The sequence below is a fragment of the Sceloporus undulatus genome, chromosome 2 (assembly GCF_019175285.1).
Source record: "Sceloporus undulatus isolate JIND9_A2432 ecotype Alabama chromosome 2, SceUnd_v1.1, whole genome shotgun sequence".
Taxonomy (NCBI): domain Eukaryota; kingdom Metazoa; phylum Chordata; class Lepidosauria; order Squamata; family Phrynosomatidae; genus Sceloporus; species Sceloporus undulatus.
This window is the reverse complement of record NC_056523.1, coordinates 275,859,428-275,871,636: the sequence shown is the minus strand read 5'-3', so window position 1 is coordinate 275,871,636 and position 12,209 is coordinate 275,859,428. Positions and strand designations below refer to the sequence as shown.

Here is a 12,209-nt window from a genome sequence, read left to right as displayed (position 1 = left end):
CAGAAGAAAACTGAGTGTTATCCCCTAATGAACCATTTCTGTTGTATGTTCTATTACCTCTTTTTAAAGATTGCATTTTAACTGTGTTGTTTTCGACAGCAATTATACCAAAATACGACTTGAAAAATATCCCAGCAGAATTTATCAACAAAGAAACAGATTTGCACTATTAAGTATAATTGACTAAGAACCTGAAGAACTACTGGAAGAAGCCAAGGACATAACTAAAGAAGAATACAGTCCGCCTTTCTCTTATGCGGGGGATCCGTTCCTCCCCCCCCCCCCCCCGCATAAGAGAACAAACGCGGATGCTCAAGCCTCATTCAAATGAATGGGGCTTGTACCTGTGGTGGCATGCCACAGGAGCGCACCCCATTCATGCGAATGGGATGTGCCGTCCCATGCGCTCCTGCAAGGCTTTGAGCATATGCTCAAAGCTGCATATAGTGCGCCCGTATATAACGCGGGCACACTGTAGAGAGATACTGACTGTGACCAAAAAGAAACAGGGAAAACAGCAGATAAACAGTTGAAATATTTCAATCAGTAAAGGAAAGAAGAGAGGCAAGAATAAATGGACAGACTGGAAATGATTTATATCCCAATCCACAAAAAGGACACACAAAAATCTCCCAAGCAAGCAAAATTATGTTCAAAATAATACAGCATAGACTCCAATCATACATGAAGAGAGAAATCCCAGAGGTGCAAGCAGAGTTCAGGAAATGCCCTAGGAACCACACTACAAACATACAATAGCTAATGGAGCACATCAAAAATTCAATAGAAAATTACTGTGTGCTTTATAGACTACAGCAAAGCATTTGGGTGGCTCTTAAGGTCAGGGGAGTACCACATCTGTTAGTCCTGATAAGAAATCTGTTCTAGAACAGAATATGCAGAAACAAAATGGTTACCACGTGGCAAAGTGGTCAGGCAATGCTGCATACTATCACCCTATTAGTTGCATGCAGAAAATATCATAAGAAGGTTTAGACCCAGGAAGAGGAGTGAAGATAGGAGGAAGGAACATCAAAAAATCTAAGGTTCCATGCACACTGCAGAAATAATACAGTTTGACAGCACTTTAACTGCCATGGCTCAATGCTACAGAATTCGGAGAACTGTAGTTTGTTGTGGCACCAGAGCTCTTTGACATAAAAGGATGATTGTCTCACAAAACTACAGTTCCCATAATTCCATAGCACTGAGCTGTGGCAGTTAAAGTAGTGCCAAAGTGGATTACTTCTACAGTGTGGACATAACCTAAGATATGCAGACAATACCATACTACTAGCGGAAAACATCACAGACTTTGACCAATTACTAAGGAAGAGTATTATTATTATTATTATTATTATTATTATTATTATTATTATTATTATTATTTATATAGAGCTGTAGATTTAGAAAGATCAAAGAAAGTGCAAAGGCAAGCTTACTGCTGAACATAAAGAAAATAAAAATAATGACTACAGAAGAAATACATAAATTCTACCTAGACAATGAGGAGATTGTGATAAAAGAGATCCTATACCTAGAATATATGAATAAAGACTGAAGTTAAGAAATCAGAAGAAGACTAGGAATGGGAAGGGCAGCAATGAAAGAACTAGAAAAGATTGTAAAGACTAAAGATATACAAATGAACACTTAAATATGAATTGTCCAAGTCATTGTATTCCCTATCACCGTGTATGGATGTGAAAGCTGGACAGTGAAGAAAGTGTACAAGAAGAGTATCAACTCATTTGAGATGTGGTGCCAGAGAAGAATGATGAGGATAGTGTGGTCATCGAGCAGATCAAGCTTGAAATCTCCATGAAAGTCAAGATGCTCAAATTGAGGCTGTTGTAGTGTACTTTGGCCACACCATGAGAAGGTGTGACTCAATGGAAAAAACAGTAATGATAGGTAGAGGGAAGCAGAGAGGAAGACTGCACCCCAGAAGAATAGACTCAATCAGGAGCTCACAGGCATGGTTTTGCAGGAACTAAGCACAGCAGTGGAGGATGAGGGGCTTGGAAATTACTCATCCATAGGTTTATCATGACTCACCTTCAACTCAAAGGCAGCTAACAACGAGAAGAACTACAGTGGGTCCTTATTATCCACAGGGATTTGCTTCTAGGATCCCTGGTGGATACCCAAATCTGTGGATGCTCAAGTCCCATTAAATGTAATGGCATAGCAAAATGGTGTCCCTTATATAAAATGAAAAATCAAAGTTTGCTACTTGGAATTTATACTTTTTTAAATATTTTCAAGCCATGGATGCTTGAATCTGTGGATAAAAAAATCTGTGGATAAGAAGGGCTGACTGTAGAAACTTATCAAGCCTGACTCTTTGTCAAGTTTGACTAGCTGTTACTAACAGAAGTACCTACTTTTTTGAGTTGGTTTTCATCAGTTTTATTAAATTGGTTGATTTTCTCCTTTTCTTTTTTTGATTCTCTCCTGCCACTCATTCTGCCACTTGTTTTATCACTCATCCTACCAGTCTTTGATCTTCCCTTTTAGTCATTTAATTAAAGAATACTAAAATTTAATTGACCTCAGAGTGATTGGAGGTGAGCTAACTGTCTGAATAGAAATATAGGCGCGTTACAGAGCACCCAAAATGGGCACTCTGCCGGCACCGCCGGTTGCTGCGTCCAGGAACCGCGGCGGTCATACTGCACGGTTCCCGGACACACCAAAAAGAAGCCACAAAAAGCGGCTTCTTTTTGGGACCCGGAAGTGGCGCCGCAAGTGGCCAATGGTGCACTCACGACGTCACTTCTGTTGCTGGACATGCGGACACTACGCATCCGCGACATCAAAATGGCAGCACCCGTGTTGAACGGGCGCCACCATTTTGTACGTCCCCAGGATGTACTAGGGTTAGGGGCGTGCGTAAAGCATGCCCTTTCCTAACCCTAGTATGTCCTGGGGACGTACTTTACGCCCGTGCGGAACGGGCCATAATGAAAAGCAAAAACATTTAGAGACAGAAAGTGAGGGTCAGAGGTGAAGAACATGACACTAGAGCAGAATTCTGCCTAACAAAGAACCAAAAAAGTTTCCTAAAATTACTTCATCTTGCTAAGAAGATATATATGTGATAAGTTAGTAGCATATGAACCACATAGAAAGATTTATTACACACAAGGCCTTCAGTTTTGTTAGTAAATGCATTTTGTTTCAATAATACTAATCTGAAAGTGAGACTGATCTGATGTCTCAAAAGAAAGTTTGTATTTGTAAAGATGTAACTTTCACAAAAATGTAAGAATGTAGAAAAAAGGTTGAATATCAAAAGGGCAAATATTTAAGTGCAAATTCATACCTTGATTCTCCGCTACTGTTCCTTGCACTTTCTTCATCGCTGTGCCCATTCATTGTAAATATTCACCAAGATAAAATATAAATAAAAGTTCTTCCAGTTTGCAAGCTGGATATAAAATGTCCACTTGAGAGGGTCCACGTTCTTGGAGTTCAGGAATTTCACATAGATCTTGTTCTACTGTGTTCTGAAGTTCATTTTCCCCGCTACATTACCTTTAAAAAAAAGAAGATTGAGATGTACTTGAAATGATTGCATATCTACACAATGATACTACAGTAAAGTAGATGGGATGTGTGCTATCCCATCCAATTACTACTTTGTTTATCTCCTAGCTATATCCTGGCTTTGTCTCGTCCCTTCCCCCATCATTTCTCTCCACAACTGTATCAGGTTATGGTGAGACAGATAGAGACACATTTGATTAAAGTGATTTTGTACAGTGATTTTTTGTGACAGATGTGGGATTTTAACCTAGCATAATTTTCACACTAGAAAATTATAGCACTTTCATGCCACCTTAACTGCTATGGTTTCATCTTATGGAATCCTGGGATTTGTAGTCTGATGAAGTACTAGATTTCTCTGACACAGATTTCTAAATACCTCATGAAACTACAGGATTCTGTCAGTGCAACTACAACAATTAAAGTGGAATCCCAGAGCTATTGCTGTGTACTGTGAAAGACATCCATGTCTCACCATTCCCAAGTCTCTACCTTACAACAGCCCTGTTAATTAAGTTCAATATTATCATAAGGATGCAATTCAGTTTTACACATAGGGAAAACCTTGTTTAAACCTCCACATAGCAGTTCAAAATGGATCTAATAAATGTGTCATATAAGAAACATGCCCCGGCTCCCTAAAATTACAGTACAAATCCTGTAAACAAGCATGCGTAGGGCTGAAGTATCGGACTACGATTCTGGGGATCAGAGTTCACTCCCCTGCTTGAGCAAGTTACATTCTCTCAGCCTCACAGGATGGCAACGGCAAAACCTGGATTAAGCAATTTGCTAAGAAAACCCTGTGACAGGTTTGCCTTAGGGTCACCAAAGTCAAAGCTTACTTGAAAGCACACAACAACAACAATCCTCTAAAGGAGTTCCCTCAGTTTCTTGTTCATAATAGCCATTCGAGTCAGAGATCCTGCCTGTGACTTTGACTGGAATAGCTCTTGTACTTGGAACTCTTATTAACACACCTGGCTCTTAGGGCCGTGGATTAATATTCTGGGTGTTGGCTGACGACTCTGGAGACCAGGGTTTGATTCCTAGTTTGGCCACGAAACGCACTGGGTGACCTTGAGCAAATCACACGCTCTCAGCCTCTGGGGAAGGCAAAGGTAGAGCAGAGCAGAGTGGTTAAATTGATACAATCCGTTATTAATATCACGGAAAGTCTGCGAAGTCCCAAACTTGGCTGAGAATACTCTGTGGCATGGAAGTCTCCTCTGGCAAACCTCTGAACAAACCTTGCCAAGTAAGTCAGGAAGGACTTGAAGGCACACAACAACAACTTTTTTTAAGGAACAATACTACAACACCCTAAGAGCCAGGTCTGTTAAAGGGGTTCCAAGTACACTTGTCCCTCCATATTCACTAGGTTTAGGGACACAAGACCCCCATGAATATGGGGAAACCACAAATAACAAAAGCACCACACTTTTATCTAGGACAGGGGTAGGCAACCTGCGGCCCACGGGCCGGATGCAGCCCGGCAAGGCCTTGGGACTGGCCCCAGCCTGGTCCTGCCGCCAATTGCCGCCGGGGCCTTTGGCGTCTTGTGTGAGGGGCATGGTGGGGCAATTGTCTATAGAAGCCTCAGAAACATGCATTTATCTTAACATTTTTTTAAAAATCAGCAATTTTTTCTGCGTGTCCTCCATTTTTTATTTAAAAAGTGCCCTCCATTTGAAAATGTTGTCCTACATTTGTCCCGGCTTATTTATTTATTTAATTTTTTAAAAATTATTTAATTATTTATTTTTTGGCTTTGGCCCCCCAGTTGTCTGAGGGCCAGCAACCCAGCCCCCGGCTCAAAAGGGTTGCCTACCCCTGATCTAGGAAGTCCTCCAGGGCAACTCTGTGGTCAACGTCCGACAGACTCTGACCATAGAACTGCACTGGAGTCTTTCAGTGCAACTTTTAGTTAATGTTGACCATAGAGATGCACTGGAGGAGGACCTAGATGTTCCTAGAGAGAACATATTAATCAAATCGGTGAATAATCATATCCGCAAATATGGAGGGATGAGCGTACAAAGAGCTGCTTCACAAGAAAGGAGGCTCCTTGTTAGCTGTACAGCGAACTTCAGAACCTCACAACACCAAAGATCATGGCCCCAAACACAGTGCAGAAATAACCCACTCTGAGACCACTTTTAACAGCTCTGGATCAGTGTTTAGAGCACTGTATTCTGGGAATGGTAATTTATGGTGTCTCTCTTGTCAGAGAAGGCTCAATGTCTCACAAACACTACGGTTCCCAGAATCCCCTCGCATTGGGCCAGGGCGGTTAAAGCGATCTCAAAGCGGATGAGGGTTTCCGCAGTGTGGTTTTGGACCCCGCTGGATCTCCCTTTATTTTAGGGAACCCAAGCAAAAAAGGCGGGGCTGGTGCATGAGAGGCATGAATGCCAGCCAATGAGGAGCCGGCCTCGTGCCTTTGGTGGGTGCCAAAACAAATGGGCTCCAGCCCCATTAAAACCCCCATTATTAGCATTAGCATTGGTATTCTATGCCTCCTCCGCTGCTGCTTCTTCTGAGGCTTTGCCCGGTTGCGAAAGCCTCCCTTGCTCCCTCCATCATCATCATCATCATCATCATCATCATCATCGCCTCTTCCTCCTCGGCTGCCTGGGAAACAAAAGGAGAGATGGCGGGGGAAGCAGCAGCAGCAGCAGCAGGAGGAGGAGGAGGAAGACCCACGACGAGGACCACGCTGCATTAATAATAATACTAATACTACTAATAACCCGCCTTGACACTGCTCCAGCCGCGCGGGGGAGTCTGGGAAAGATAGTTCGTTCGTTGAGGCACCACAAAACTACACTTCCCAGAATCCCCTAGCATTCAGCCAGGGCAGTTAAAGCAGATTGTTTCCGCGACGTGAAAGTGAAAAATGGAATGGATCTGGACTCTCAGGCTGCATCCACATTGGAGAAATAACCCGGTTTGGTACCGCTTTAACTCTCTGACTCTTTGCTATGGCCCACAACAAACTCCAACTCCCAGAATTCCATAGCCTTCAGCCAGACAAAGAGCTAAAGCGGTACCAAACCGGGTTATTTCTCCAGTCTGGCTGCAACCTCGGGTCCAAAAAAGCATTATTAATACCCCACTTCGATACCGCTTCAACCTCCCTGGGAAGTGTAGCTGTTTCTGTGAGTCTTCTCTGTCACGAACTACAGTTCCCAGGATTCCCTAGCACTGATCCAAGGCGGTTAAAGCGGTCTGGAAGTGGGTTATTTCCTGCGGTGCGTTTCGGCCTCAAGAGGCGCCTGGACAAAAGCGGCCTCCTTCCCTCCTCCTCCTCCTCCTTTTCCCCGCCGCCTCTCCCCACAACCCTGGAGCTCTGCTTCTACGCGAGGCCGGGGTCGGGGCCTTCCTGGCTCCAGGCCTCAGCATCCCCTTACGCCTCGGTCCCTTTACCCGAAACGCCCGGGGAGAAAGCCTGAAAACCCTTCCCTACTTGGGTCTTTTATTACCTGAGGCAGCCGAAAAAGCGGGTTCCAGGGCCTAGAAGAGAAGGAGGAGGAAGGGAAATGAAGGATTAGCAGCAGCAGCAGCAGCAAGGGCCCTTGGTTGTCTCCCTTCTCCCTCCGTACGGCTTCTGGCCTCCCTCCCTCGGAAGCCTAGCCTCCCACAAGAGAAGGGAGCAAGGGTTAAAAACAAGACGCAGCCGAGAGGGAAAGGAGGCCTGAGGGGAGCGCCGCCGTCGCTTTAAGGGCTCCCGGCCGCCGCCATCGCTGAGCAGAGCCTCCTCCTCCTCCTCTTTCCTTCCTTCGGATGGAAACCCCGGGCGTGATGTCAGCCCTGGGACAGAGCGGGAAGGGAAGGGAAGGAGGAGCCAGGGAGAGCGGGGCTGGACGGCCTGCTGGCCCTCTCGGGAGCAGCAGGCACGGGGAGAGCGGCCAAGATGGACGGCGGCGGCGGCGGCGGCTGCGGGGGGATTGTGAGCCTTTGGAGAGGGGCTCTCTCTCTCTCTGGGCTTCCTTTATCCTTTAGCTCCTGGACGGGGGATATGTATATGTGGGGCGGGGGGCAAAGAACTACACTTCCCAGGATTCCACAGTCAAAGCGACCTCTACTGTGTGGATGCCCTGGTGGCGCAGTGGTGAAGCGCCTGTACTGCAGCCTGTACTAAGGCACTAAACCGCAGAGTTCAACCGCTGACTGAGCCAATTGCTCAGGCTTCCATCCTTGTTATTGTTATGATTATGATTAAGTTTCATTTATAGGACTCTGTAAATTTACACAGCGCTGTGCATACCATTAGTTAAAATAAAATAAACCTGCCTGAGGTGTACAGTCTAATACATATTAATACATATAGCAGGCAACAAATAAGCAATAAACCTAGGATACGATAACTTCCGAGGTTGCTATAATGATACCCAGCTAGTAGGGGACAATTAGCTTACAATGTGAAGTTGAAGGCTTTCATGGCTGGCATCCATAGGTTTTGTGGGTTTTTTTGGGCTCTGTGGCCATGTTCCAGAAGAGTTTCTTCCTGACATTTCGCCAGCATCTGTGGCTGGCATCTTCAGGGAATACTTTGCCTGGAAAAAAGTGTGTGTGTGTGTGTGTATGTGTATATATATATATATATATATACACACACACACATATACATACACACATACACATACTGTGTGAGCCTGGGAATGCAGGAGTGATTTGCATGTGTATTGTTCTGTGCTGATGGCCGGCCTCAGACTGGGAGCCTAATGCAAAAGAGGATTAATGTCTGCTAATTGGTGATCATTATCTGCTGGGAAAGCCCCTGACTCTGAGTGGTTTCCCATTTGCATTTGCTGAGTCCTTATTTTGCTATTCCTCAGGACTGGTAGCCAAATTTTGTTCACTTTAAGGGTTTCTTCTTTCCGGTTGAAATTATCCAGATGTTTGTGGATCTCAATGGCTTCCCTGCGCATCCTGACATGGTAGCGGTTGGCATGGTCCAGGATTTCAGTGTTTTCAAACAGTATTTTATGCCCAGAATTAGGTTACACTTTGTAAACTGCTTAGGGTTTAAGTGCACTGATAAGTGGTATAGAAATGTACTACTTGCTATTGCTATTGAGACTCAAAAGCAAAAGGCCTTCTTGGCTTCTTCTCCACTCTGCTCTGGAGTCTCCTGTCAGGTGTCCAAGAAAACTGAGGCAAAAACAAGTGCTTCCTGGCGGCAGGCACAAGGTCATAGAATTCAAAGATATAACCGGGTTAGTCTGTAGCATCAGTATGAAGAGAGATCTTTTAGCACCTTTGAGACTCTAAGAATCTCTAGATCTTCCAGTGCAACTCTGGTCAGCATCTGCCAGACATTTGACCATAGACTTGTGCTGAAGGAGCTGCAAAGGCCTATGGAGTGTTCTCTCTCAGAATCTCTGGGTCCTTCAGTGCAACGTTTGGTTGAAGTTGGCTGTAGAGTTGGGCTGGAGGACATAGAAATTCCTAGAGAGAACATATTAATAAAATCTGTGAAAAATCAAAGCCACAAATGTGGAGTGATGAGTGTAGTTAGTATTATTTTAGAGATATTTTATTCATGTGATGTTGTTTTAGATTGTATGCTGCTTGGCAGGGTTTTTTTTCTTACTTTATTTGACCCTTACTATGAAAAGTGCTCTGCAAACTTTACAGCGCTCTATAAATAATAATAATAATAATAATAATAATAATAATAATAATAATCCACTTTGAGACTGCTTTAACTGCCCTGGCTCAATACTAGGGAACTCTGGGAGCTGTAGTTTTGTGAGACCTTTTGCCTTCTCTCTCAGAGAGTGCTGGTGATAAACTACCATTCTCAGGATTCCCTAGCATCACTTTAACTGCCATCCCTCAATGCTACAATCGTGGGAATAGTAGTTTATTGTGGCACTAGAACTCTCTCTGACGAAGAAGGCTAAGTGTCTCACAGAACTACAGTTCCCAGGATTCCCTAACACTGAACCAGGGCATTTAAAGCTGTCTCAAACTGGATTATTTCTGCAGTGTGTTTTGGACCTGAACTAAGAATTTGCTCATTGAACCCAGTGGGACTTCCCTCTGAGTAACCACAGTGAAGCTTTATGGTTTTCCTCCTTTGGCTAGTTGAAGAGTGTATTTTCTAAGGATTTTGTACTTGCTCTGGTAGGTTATCTTGGATCGACTCAGTTTGTGGTGTGTTGTCTTCCAGTCAATAAGAAAAACATATATTGCCGCCCATTTTCTAGTAGTTTTCACTGCTGGAAAGCAATTCTGTTATAAGCTTATTTGACAAGCAGCTGAGTAATAGAACAGTCATGCAGGGCAGAGAAGGATGGTTAAATTCATGGAGGCTTTTATTAATATTAGGGAAACTCTCAAACTTGGTTGAGAATACTGTATTCTGTGGCATGGAAGTCTAATTTAAAGTAAGTTTTCAGGCTCAAGGACTCATGTATTTTCATGCATTTCTCCCATATTATAAATGTCCACTGTGTTTGCGTGTATATGCCTTCAAGTCACCTGTCCACTTCTGGTGTGTGTGTTGTGTGTTGTCTGCCTCCAAGTTGTTTCTGACTTATAGTGTTATAGTCCAAGTGCCCAAACTGGAATCCAAAACCCACTTATTTATTGCAAAGTGTCATTGTCCTTCTGGCTTTCTAGTAACAGACTCTGGCAAACCCTGTGCTGGGGCGATGGCACATGTGCCCACAGAGAGGGCTCAGAGTGCCACCTATGGCACGCATGCCATAGGTTCACCATCACTGCCCTAAGGTAAACCTATCATGGGGGTTTCTTGGCAAGATTTGTTCAGAGGAGGTTCGCCATTGTCTTCCCCTGAGGCTGAGAGCATGTAGCTTGCCCAGGGTCACCAGTGGGTTTATATGGCCAAGCTGGCAATCAAACCCTGGTCTCCAGAGTTGTAGTCCAACACTCAAGCCACTATGCCATGCTGGCTCTCCCACTTCTGGCAACCTCATGAATTTCATAGCAAGAAATACACAGGTTTTTGCAAGTTCCTTCCTCTGAAATATAACTTACAGCACCTGGTCTTTGTTGGCATTCTTCCATCCAAGTACTAACCAGGGCTGACCCTGCTTAGTTTCCAAGATAGGACAGAATCTGGTGTTTTTAGGGTATTTAGGTTTCAACTGCATCCACACCGCAGAAATAATCCAGGTTGTCATCACTTTAACTGCCATGGCTCAGTACTATGAATTCTGTGAACTGTAGTTTTGTGAGACAGTTAGCCTTCTCTGGTGCCAAACAAATTCCCAGAATTCCATTGAGCCATGGCAGTTAAAGTAATGTCAGCCTGGATTATTTCTGCTGTGCAAATTGATCTTTAGCTTTAAATGGAATTAAATATGGATAAAGCTCTTCCAGAGCTTGAGAAAAAATCAGTTTTTCAAATACAACTCAGAAGTCCAAGGTTGAGTTGGAGATTCTGGGAACTGTTGTCCACAAAGAATTTCCCATCCCTCAAGCTCAGTGTGCTACTGGCCATTAATCTTGACGGATATATACTCCCTTCAGCAGCAATATGCATGCGAGTCACCTTTCACACATCACAATCAATGCATGATTATTTCACCTTTACTGTCGTGGCCGTTTGTGGATGTCCTATAGGCAACTTGTTGGCCACTATAAACAAATGGTGGGCCAAATAGATGTATTATCTGATCTGTCATGGTCCATGTATTATAGAGAAGAGGGAAAACTGCAGAACTTGGGTGTTTTGTCCAATTTCTTCCCTTCCTACCAGAGTGTTTTATGACATTGCTACATTTAGAGATATAACTGTCAACAAGACATTAATGCAGGGGTAGGCAACCTTTTTGAGCCGGGGGCCGGGTTGCTGTCCCTCAGACAACTGGGAGGCTGAAGCCAAAAAATAAATAATTAAATAATTAAATAATATAGGACAACATTTTCAAATGTAGGACACATTTTTTAAAAATGGAGAACATGCGAAAAAATTTGATGATTTTTAAAAAATGTTAATTTAAATGCATGTTTCTTAGGCATGATCAAAATGGAGGACATTTGGGCCTCAGAAGCTGGCTGATATCAATATCACCATCATCATCAACATCATCATCATCGTTAAAGCAGACCTTTTAGTATTAAAAGCACCGAAAATACACAGAAATGCACTTTGGAAAGTCACACTGTCTCACCTTCAGAAAGAGTGAGTGCATGTCTCAGAAACTGACTGATAGTTTTAACTATCATTGTTAAAACAAAGCAGACCTGTACAAATGGAATGGAAATCCTCCTCCTCCTCCTCCTGCTACTCTTCTTCTTCTTCCTCCTCTTCCTTCCTAGCTCCTCCTTCTTCCTCCTCCTTCTTCCTCCTCCGTCCTCCCTCCCTCCTCCTCCTGCCTTCCTCCCTCCTCCTCCTCCCCTTCCTTCCTTCCTTCCTTCCTCCCTCCTCCTCCTCTTCCTCCTCCTCTTCCCCCGCCCCCTTCTTTCCCTGCCCGCAGCTGTCTGGCAGCCGCGGGAAGGGAGGGAAGGAGGAGGAGGACCCCCGCCCCTTTCCTGCCCTGCTCGGAGGGGAACAGGCAGGACGAAGGAGCCTCACTGAAGCAGGGCTCCTTGGCCCTGCCTGTCCACCGGCTGAGGACCGCTTGCGCGAGAGGCCCGGTCCCTCCGCCGATTGCCACTGGCGTAGGGCCTTTGGCCTC

The 12,209-nt window shown here is 44.3% G+C and overlaps 1 protein-coding gene across 1 annotated transcript in view; it reads right to left on the bottom strand.

Annotated features, from left to right (window-relative positions):
* The window catches only part of CHD1 (chromodomain helicase DNA binding protein 1), an 86,985-nt gene extending 79,642 nt beyond the window's left edge, over positions 1–7,343 (bottom strand). The window contains 2 exon segments of the mRNA XM_042451460.1: positions 3,329–3,540; positions 7,038–7,343. Of these exon segments, the coding sequence (XP_042307394.1) occupies positions 3,329–3,381 (53 nt within the window). The 5' untranslated portion in view covers positions 3,382–3,540; positions 7,038–7,343.
* Positions 7,344–12,209: the final 4,866 nt, after the last annotated feature.